Raw genomic sequence first — 10,361 nt, 5'->3', positions numbered from 1 at the left:
ATTGACTTGCACCAAATAAGTGCCTCAATAACATTGAGTGAACGAACGAATGAATGAATGAATGAATTAGTCAATCAATCAAATGTAAAGAACTGGAAATGATTGTTAGAATGATAAAATTTATGTTCTCTCTCTTTCTCTAAGGGTTGGGGATATAGCTCAGTTGGTAGAGTACTTGCTTTGCATGCATAAGGCCCTGGGTTCAATCCCCAGCACCACAAAAAAAACCCCAAACCATTATCAACCATCAACCTGTGACAATTAAAATTGTCTCTGCTAGACCTGCTTACTCCAACCAATAACTCTAATTCAGTATGTGCCACTGTAAGTTTTGTCTAAGGATAAAACAAATTAACATAGCAAGTCCTTCTAATGAGTAATAAAATATAGTACCTTAAGCAAAAACCCCAAATCTACAGAATTAAGAGTCTTCATTTTAATATCTACAGGTGATTCACAGCCTCTTAGTTCAAGAGGGACTGACTCAACAAAAAACTTTATGACCCTTCATCAATTCAGGTCTAGATTGCACACAGTAGGTATTTGCAATATCAGTCAATTCTTCAGGTAGCTTATCTGTCAGCCTCAATTGGTCTTAGGCAGGTCAAGTATTCACTGAGATTCAGAAGCCAGTTTGACATTTAAAATGGAAATGCTTTTATTGATAGCTCAGGATTAAAAGAGACAGATAAGACAAATCCAAGACAATGGAGTGTGAAATCATAGCAGCAAGGTCAATACTCTTCACCCTCATCCTCTCCCTCAGCNCTCTAAGGGTTGGGGATATAGCTCAGTTGGTAGAGTACTTGCTTTGCATGCATAAGGCCCTGGGTTCAATCCCCAGCACCACAAAAAAAAAAAAAAAAAATTATGTTCTCTAGACATCTGCTAGCCCAATGAGATATTTGATAAGAAAAGACAAGCATAGGGAGGAGGGCCCAGGGTGACAGCAGTGAGATCATATTTGTACCCACTCTTCCTCCATGACTCAAATTGATTTGTCAATGTAGACAAAACTTTTGTGTAATTAGGAAAACTTTTTATTCTCTCTATGGTCTGTCCTAATTTATTTATTTACTATTATTACTTGGTATGGGGTTTGAACCTATGGTGCTTTACTACTGAGCCACATCTCTAGCCCTTTTTATTTTGAGACAGGCTCTCACTAAATTGCTGAGGCTGAACCAGGTAAGGAGGTGCTCGCCTGTAATCCCAGCAGCTCAGGAGGCTGAAGTAGGAGGATGGTGAGTTCAAAGCTAGCCCTAGCAACAATGAGGCGCTAAGCAACTCAATGAGACCCTGTCTCTAAATAAAATACAAAATAGGGCTGGGGATATGGCTCAGTGGTTGAGTGCACCCAAGTTCAATCCCCAGTCCAAAAAATGTTGAGGCTGGCCTTGGTCTTGTGATTCTCTTGTCTTTGCCTCCCAAGTTGCTGGGATTACAGGCATGCGCTGCCTTGCCTGTCCTATCCTGTCCTAAATTTAAAAAGAGAAGAGGAAATTTTGGGGGGCTGTGGGTGTGGCTCAGTAGCAGAGCTCTCGCCTACCTTCTGTGAGGACCTAAGTTGGATCCTCAGCAGCAGCTCACCACCACAACAAAAAATTTCTGGTGAGACAAGTATTTAAAAAATGCATGTTCTCTATTGTGACAGACATGTCCAGTTCTGTAAGGTGTGTTGATTCTGAATATTTCCTTTTGGCTACAGACTTAGGGGGTGTTAGAGGAAGACATGTTCCCAGAACCTTCGTCGGGTTGATAAACTCAGACACTAGGCTCTTCAAATGAATGGGGGCAGTGACAGGATAATGAGATGTCAATAAAAGAAAATTTCTCCATGGGGCTGAGGGCAAATTCTTACTCCCACCACCCCAACACAGGGCTTGTCTTCCCTTCAGCTTCTGCTGTCAAGTCTCCTAGACACCCAGGAGCCATCTGCCCGGGTCATCTTTGCCAGCTTCACATTGTAGCCTCAGGTGACAGATACTGGTCATCCTGGCCCCGGGGCTTCTGGGGGCAACATTCAAGGTATGAGCTGTCTTGCTGCATGTTGCCTAGAGTCTTGTCAGCAGGAATCCAGGCAAGTGGCAGCAGCTGGGACATGGTAACACCCCATGATCTTAGAATCAGTGCACTAAATATTAGGAGACCTGAACAAAAATGCCCTCAGGAGGGAAGCTTCAGGCTTGACGGTGGGGACCTGCTGGCTTTGCCACTTTGGATCTGCCTGCTGCCTGGGAGGACTCCTGGGAGGTGTCCTGACAATAATGACATAATGAGATCTCCTCTTAGTGGCTGTGATTCCATCCAGTGCTCCAGTGCCCTTCCCGCTAAGTGGGGCCTGACCTCTGTGGGCCTCATGTCCTTGGCCTGAAAAGGCTGCCAGATGTGGAGGTGACTTCCTCTGAGTCTGATTTGGAGTCAGAATTCTGGGGTCAAATTCTACTGCTCTGTAGCCTTAGGCTAGGTATTTAATCTCTCTGAGCTTTGGCAAAGGATATAATAATATCCCCTCCCTGGGTAAACAGCCCTGTGATGATTATAAAACACTGAAGTTGGCCAGGTGCTGTGGTGCACACCTGTAATCCCAGAGATTCAGGAGGTTGAGGCAGAAAGATCACTAGTCCAGGCAGCCTTGGCAATTTAGCAAGGCCCTGTCTCAAAATAAAAAATAAAAAGAATTGGGAATGTAGCTTGGTATTAGAGCACCCCTGGGTTCAATCCCCAATAATGCAAAAACAAAAACACCAAAGCTATGAATTTTCTCCTCCCCACTACCAACCACCCAAATCAGGTAAGCCATACAACCTTATAGAAGTTGGAGGCCTGAAGGCAGAGCTCTTTCCCAGCTAAATTTTTAATTTTCTTTTCTGCAGTACTGGAGATTGAACCCAGAGTTTCACCCATGTAAGGCAAATGCTTTACCACTGAGTTAAGTCCCCAGCCTTTTATTTTGAAACAGGATCTCAGTCACTCAGGTTACCTTGAACTTGTGATCTTCCTGCCTCAGCTTCCCAAGTCGCCAGGACTACAGGCATGCATCACTGCAAAAGCTGGACTTTTAACTCTCTAGTGCCTGAAGGTTTTAACACTGCAGACCATAGGCAGGCATTCCAGTCCCTCAAAATCATTCTGTTCTTCCTCAGCCTGGGGTCAGAGCAGCTCCGCCCAGGTCCTCTTACCCTCAAGTGATTAGCAGCCACCATGTTGTGGAAGCAGCTGGCTCCTCTAGTAGGTCAGGTAAGGGCAGTCTATGCCCTCTGTCTGGATAGCCAGAATCTGGGGCCACAGCCAACCTCAGAAGCCTGTATCCTCTTAGGCTGTGTCCATTTATTCCCATCAGGCATCAGCATCCGCTGCAGTTTTGAGTCCAGACTTTCCATTTGTGCTCAAGGGCAGACCAGATGATTGTCAGCAACAAAGCAGTGACCTCGACCTTGGGGTATATCTGTTCTTGCTGCAGGCTAACTTTTATTCACTCTCCCACCCACACAGGAAAGGAGAAATCATCATTACAAGGGCAGATCCCTCCCCAACCGTGGCACTTTGCTCTTCCAATTCCCCAGGCTCTATTCTACTGTAACATTTTTTTCTCAGCTAAACTCTTCTCTCACCTTATGCTGCTGTGGCTGTTGAAAGCTTTCCAACTCTTTTCAAATCTTGACACAAGTATAAAACAATTCATCTGTAAGGCTTCTGAGGTAATTAGAGGGTGTTGCTCCTGGTCAAAGGGCTTCCAGTTCTCCAGGCTCCCCACATCATTCTGAAGGCTGAAGGGATCATGTGTGGGCACCCCTTAATCCCATTCTCAAGGCACACTGCTTTGGAAACACTGGTTCAGAGAATGGATCTCTAAGGTATGGTGGGGTGTCACACTGGCTGAAGCAATTTGTCTGTTCCTTCTCTTATGAAGGCATCCTGTTTGCTATGGTGCTTGAACTGTGGTACCCAGATCTCCTGGACTAGGAGGTCTCTGGGAAACCCGCTGGCCAACCTCTCCAAGTTTTATTTTCATTCTAGCTCCTCTCCCCTGCTCTGGCTGCAGAAAGAATGTGGTCCTTCTGAGAAGAACCAATAGGTCAATTCGTCCTTAGAGATGGGGCATAAACCCCTAAAAAACTTCACTGAGCACAAAGATTATCTGATACTAAAAGTATGTCATGCTATGTTCACATATATAACATGCAATTTTTTTTGGGGGGTGCGGTAGGGAGGGTGGGTATTAGAGAGATTGAACCCTGGGGCACTTAATCACTGAACCACATCCCCAGTCTTGATGTGCTCCTCAGAGGGGCTGAAGCAAGCAGTGGTAAGGAGTACAAAACACCAGCAGGGAAGAGATGGTAATGATGTACCATCAGAGCAAGGGAAGTCATGGAGAACAAGTGACTTATGTCTGCAACTCTGCATGCCCCCATCCATCTTAGGCCACTATGTTTAGTTATTTCCATGCAGGAAGCACCCAAGCATCAAACTTGGCTTCCTCTGCACACCACCTGGCTTTTCAGTCATTGACAATTCAAAATTTGCAGATCACACCAGACACATGAATACCCATCTTCAAGCTTTACAGCCACACACATAGGTGTGCTTTTATCCCTCTGACCTCAAGTACCATACTGCTTCTAACAGGTGCTTGGTAGAGGGTCCAAATTAATGAATATTCTTCAAATCTTTTCTACAGAAACAATTTCCCTACTTCAAAATTTCTCCACAACATACATTAGGTTTAAATACCAAAACGGAGCTGTTGTGGTGGGTCACGCTTGTAATCCCAGTGACTCACTCAGGAGGCTGAGACATGAGGATCACCAAGTTTGAGGCCAGCCTCAGCAACTTAGACCATTTCAAAGGGCTGAGGGTGTAGCTCAGTGGTAAATTTCCCTTGGTAAAGTTCAATCCCCAGTACAAAAAAAACCCCAAACCATTATCAACCATCAACCTGTGACAATTAAAATTGTCTCTGCTAGACCTGCTTACTCCAACCAATAACTCTAATTCAGTATGTGCCACTGTAAGTTTTGTCTAAGTATAAAACAAATTAACATAGCAAGTCCTTCTAATGAGTAATAAAATATAGTACCTTAAGCAAAAACCCCAAATCTACAGAATTAAGAGTCTTCATTTTAATATCTACAGGTGATTCACAGCCTCTTAGTTCAAGAGGGACTGACTCAACAAAAAACTTTATGACCCTTCATCAATTCAGGTCTAGATTGCACACAGTAGGTATTTGCAATATCAGTCAATTCTTCAGGTAGCTTATCTGTCAGCCTCAATTGGTCTTAGGCAGGTCAAGTATTCACTGAGATTCAGAAGCCAGTTTGACATTTAAAATGGAAATGCTTTTATTGATAGCTCAGGATTAAAAGAGACAGATAAGACAAATCCAAGACAATGGAGTGTGAAATCATAGCAGCAAGGTCAATACTCTTCACCCTCATCCTCTCCCTCAGCACTATCTGCTCCAACCTCCTCATAATCTTTCTCTAGGGCAGCCATGTCCTCACGGGCCTCAGAAAACTCTCCTTCCTCCATCCCCTCACCCACGTACCAGTGAACAAAGGCACGCTTGGCATACATCAGGTCAAACTTGTGATCCAGGCGAGCCCAGGCCTCAGCAATGGCTGTGGTGTTACTCAACATGCACACAGCACGCTGTACCTTGGCCAGGTCTCCACCAGGAACCACAGTGGGAGGCTGGTAATTAATGCCAACCTTGAAGCCAGTGGGGCACCAATCCACAAACTGGATGCTGCGCTTGGTCTTGATGGTGGCAATGGCAGCATTGACATCTTTGGGGACCACATCACCACGGTACAACAGGCAACAAGCCATGTATTTACCATGGCGGGGGTCACATTTTACCATCTGGTTGGCTGGCTCAAAGCAAGCATTGGTGATCTCTGCTACAGTAAGCTGTTCATGGTAGGCTTTCTCAGCAGAAATGACAGGGGCATATGTGGCCAGAGGGAAGTGGATGCGGGGATAGGGCACCAGGTTGGTCTGGAATTCTGTCAGGTCAACATTCAGGGCTCCATCAAATCTGAGGGAAGCAGTGATGGATGACACAATCTGGCTAATAAGGCGGTTAAGGTTAGTGTAGGTTGGGCACTCAATGTCAAGGTTTCTGCGACAGATGTCATAGATGGCCTCATTATCTACCATGAAGGCACAATCAGAGTGCTCCAGGGTAGTGTGGGTGGTGAGGATGGAATTATAGGGCTCAACTACAGCTGTGGAAACCTGGGGGGCTGGGTAAATGGAGAACTCCAGCTTGGACTTCTTGCCATAATCAACAGAGAGACGTTCCATCAGCAGGGAGGTGAACCCAGAACCAGTTCCCCCACCAAAGCTGTGGAAAACCAAGAAGCCCTGAAGACCTGTGCACTGGTCAGCCTGCAAAAAAAGGAAAAAAGTTAATTTTATCATTGATAGACATCTGGTGGAGATGGTAATGAACTTCTATAAATCAATGATTAGACCAGCAGGGATTTTATTTTAGGGTACTGGAGATGGAACCCAGGGCATATCAACCACTAAGCCACACCCCCAGCCCTTTTTATTTTTTGTTGAGACAGGGTCTCACTAAGTTGTCTAGGGCTTCACTAAATTGCTGAGGGTTTTGAACTGTGATCCTCCTGCCTCAGCCTCCCAAGCCACTGGGATTACAGGCATGTGCCACCATGCCCAGTTTACTAACAGGGCTTTTAAAACTGAAGGGAAAATCTGCTTAAAAGGCAGATTTAAAAGTGATATACTGCTGGGCATGATGGCACATGCCTATATTCCAAGTGACTCAGGAGGTTAAAGCAGGAGGATCTCAAGTTCAAGGTTAGCCTTAGCAATGTAGTAGCAGAGATCCTGTCTCAAAATACAGAACTGGGATTAACTCAGTGGTAGAGTGCCCCTGGGTTTAATCCCTAGTATAGAAAAATAAAAGCTTTTTTTTAAAAAAAATGATACAATTGCACTTCCTGAGGAGGAATCAAAAGATCTAGGATGAACACAGATCCAAGTGTTGGACCAAGAGGGCAGTTTCTGGCTGGGTATGGTGGCACACATCTGTAAGCCCAGTGGGTTGGGAGGCTGAAACAGGAGGATTGAGAGTTCAAAGCCAGCCTCAGCAAAAGCAAGGCTCTAAGCAACTCAGTGAGACACTCCACCCCCACCAAAGAGGGCAGGGCTGTTTCTGGTAACTTATCAGCTGGAGAGTCACCACAGGTCTTGGATTATCAGATAAGTATAAGGATGTCTCAAAGACCTGGAAGGGGGGCTGGGGTTGTGGCTCAGTGGTAGAGTGCTTGCCTAGCATCCATGAGGCACTGGGTTCGATCCTCAGCACCACATAAATGTAAAATAAAGATATTGTGTCAATCTAAAACTTAAGAATAAATATTAAAGACCTGGAAGGGGTTTTTGAGTTAAAATACGACAAAATAGTCAAGTTCCAATGCTCTGGTGATAGTCAGGCTGGGTATGGATCTGGCTTTACTAGTTCCTCACTGTATGACTGTTACCAAATTCATTGAGATCTCAGATTACTGGAGTTTTCCCACTCATATGGGATATTCTGACTAACAAACAGCATTTTGACCTTTCAAAGGAAGTACTGTGTTGACAATCCTTTTGGGGCGGGGGTGATGCCAGGGATTGAACTCAGGGGCACTCGAACACTGACACTGAGCCACATCCCCAGCCCTATTTTGTATTTTATTTAGAGACAGGATCTCACTAAGTTGCTTAGCACCTCAATTTTGCTGAGGCTGGCTTTGAACTCTCAATCCTCCTCCCAAGCCACTAGGATTATAGGCGTGCCCAACCACACCTAGCACACAATCCTTTTTTTAAAAAATATATTTTTTAAAGTTATTGATAGACCTTTAAAAGTTATTGATAGACCTTTATTTTATTTATTTATATATTGTACTGAGAATCAAACCCAATGTCTCATATATTTGAGGCAAGCACTCTACAATTGAGCCACAACCCCAGCCCTGATAATCCTTCTTAAAGGAGCTCAGATTTGTTGACATTATCTACTGATCCCTCATTTCACTTATCTGGTGGATCCATACTCTGAGTAACACATGAGATCCATCTATGAGGCAGATCCTAGTCTGCTGATTATACCCATTAAACATCCTATACACAGAATAACAAAGGAAAAATGCAATGGTTTTGGAACTAAACATCACCACAGAACCCTAAATGGCTTATACTAGGTTGATTTGTCCCTTAAGGCAGATCCTTCTTGATTTTCAGACCATACTTATAACTGAAGCTTGATTTGCAAGCATAGGAACCATTAACCCAATTTTGCTGAGAAGCCTCAGATAAACATCTGAGAAAAGAATGAAGCCATAAATGGTGGTGCAAGGACATTCTTTTGGGGCTGAGTTTAGTATAATGTGATTTTCCTGATAAGCTACTCTACCCAAGTTTCAGTGCTTGATTTTTGGTTAATTACTTACAGGCTGCCCATATGCATAAAGAGCAAAGAGTCATCTGATTGCCAGGCTCCTAATTAAAATCATCTAAACAACACACTTAACTTTCCTAAGACAAACAAGTGGCTTAAGATTTTCTTGCCACAGAGCCAGCAATGCTGAGATCTGAGACAAACTAGGGTATTACTTTTCTGTGATCACATCTTAAAACTTCAAAGTTTCAATGACTGATTTTTGTTTCTGTCATAAGGAAGCTTCTCCCAACTCTTTTAGCTTTTTTTTGGAGGTTCCCCTTGTTGGCTGTTTCTAGACAATGTTACACTGGCTTCTTGGGTTCTGAATTCCCCAGCTTCCTCCACACCACACTAGTGCTGAGGATTGAACCCAGAGCCACCTGCATGCCAAGGGAAGTACTCTACCACTGAACTACACCCTCTATTCCTGGACTTTCATTAACAGAGACAAGCCCAGATTTTTTTTTTCTTTTCTTTTTTTTTTTTGTGTGTGTGGTGGTGGGGGAGTACTGGGTGGGAATTAAACTCGGGGGTGCTCCACTACTGAGCTAGATCCCCAGCCCTTATTCATTTGGGGACAGGGTATAAGTTGCCATGGCTGGCCTTAAATTTGCAATCCTTCAGCTTCCCAAGTAGCTGGTATTGCAGGAACAATCAATTGGCTACATGTAGGAGTCAGCCACCTACACATCGTGACTAAGATGATCTAAAAAGGGGTATGTCTCAGCTTGAAGCAAGGAAGTTTAATTGTTTTGTTAGTGAAAATGTTAAGCCTTCCTGGTTCTCATCCTGACACCAGGTAAACTATCTTTACCGAATGATCACCAACTGCCCCAAATCTGCTTCCTATAACATGCAGAAGTAGGGAAAAGATTATTTGCTCCTGCTCCCATAACCCAGGACTATACAATTAAGAAGCCCAATTAATTTAGTGAGCAGACCAAATCTCATTTTAGTTGCAAAAGAATGATGATCACAGTTTGGTCTCTAAAATTATAAAATAAAACTGTCATTCATCCCACTTTAAAGCTATATTTACCAGCTTGCGAATTCGGTCTAAGACGAGGTCAATGATCTCCTTGCCAATGGTGTAGTGGCCCCGGGCATAGTTATTGGCAGCATCTTCCTTGCCTGTGATGAGCTGCTCAGGGTGAAAGAGCTGACGGTAGGTCCCAGTGCGAACTTCATCTGGAAAAGGAAACCAGTCACTCCTCATTAATAACCTGCACAAACCTGCTCAACTCTGGTGAGGGGATGGGAGGTAAGAAAGACAATATGTTTTATGTGATCAATGGAGAACCCAGGACAGATCCATCAACTCACCAATGACCGTGGGTTCCAGGTCTACAAACACTGCCCTGGGCACGTGCTTGCCAGCACCCGTCTCACTGAAGAAGGTGTTGAAGGAGTCATCTCCTCCCCCAATGGTCTTGTCACTTGGCATCTGGCCATCAGGCTGGATGCCATGTTCCAGGCAGTAGAGCTCCCAGCAGGCGTTGCCAATCTGGACACCAGCCTGGCCAACGTGGATGGAGATACACTCACGCTGTGGGAGGATGAAAGGAAAAATGTCAGAATATGACACATCAGATGAGAAATTGGGAAGGGTTCACACCTAAATGACTAATTAACCTTCAAAGACTTTTTGGAGGCTATTCCTGCCCAGGGACTATTTCACAAGCAAAAATCTTTACTGAAGACCTAATTTAGAGATCACAAACTTAAGGCCAGTCCAGCACTTTAGTGAGACCCATCTCAAAAATAAAAAGGATTGAGGATATAGTTTAGTGATAGGATTAATCCAGGGGCACTCACTCTGAGTGCAAAAAAAGGGAAAAAAGAGAATTTTTTCTTTAAACCAACAAACTCCTGCCATGACTCATGGAGAAAATGCTAG

General features: G+C 44.2%; 1 protein-coding gene across 1 annotated transcript; it reads right to left on the bottom strand.

Annotated features, from left to right (window-relative positions):
• Positions 1 to 633: 633 nt before the first annotated feature.
• On the bottom strand, positions 634 to 10,010 carry LOC107148601 (tubulin alpha-1C chain). Its single transcript, XM_015493307.2, has 4 exons — positions 9,788 to 10,010; positions 9,504 to 9,652; positions 5,439 to 6,399; positions 634 to 748 (listed from the first exon to the last, which is right to left on the bottom strand). The coding sequence occupies exons 1-4, from the start codon at positions 9,906 to 9,908 to the stop codon at positions 735 to 737; spliced, it is 1,245 nt and encodes a 414-aa protein (XP_015348793.1). The 5' UTR covers positions 9,909 to 10,010; the 3' UTR covers positions 634 to 734.
• Positions 10,011 to 10,361: the final 351 nt, after the last annotated feature.

The sequence above is a fragment of the Marmota marmota genome, unplaced genomic scaffold (genome assembly GCF_001458135.2).
Source record: "Marmota marmota marmota unplaced genomic scaffold, marMar, whole genome shotgun sequence".
Lineage (NCBI taxonomy): Eukaryota > Metazoa > Chordata > Mammalia > Rodentia > Sciuridae > Marmota > Marmota marmota.
Note: the sequence above shows the minus strand (reverse complement) of the source record. Positions and strands in the feature narration are given on the sequence as shown.

Excerpts from the sequence above, each read along its gene's own strand:
- LOC107148601 (XM_015493307.2), bottom strand. The coding sequence starts at position 9,908 with ATGCCAAGTGACAAGACCATTGGGGGAGGAGATGACTCCTTCAACACC. Across the intron at positions 9,653-9,787 it reads CCTGGAACCCACGGTCATTG|ATGAAGTTCGCACTGGGACC; the intron begins GTGAGTTGATGG and ends TTCCTTTTCCAG. Across the intron at positions 6,400-9,503 it reads TAGACCGAATTCGCAAGCTG|GCTGACCAGTGCACAGGTCT; the intron begins GTAAATATAGCT and ends CTTTTTTTGCAG.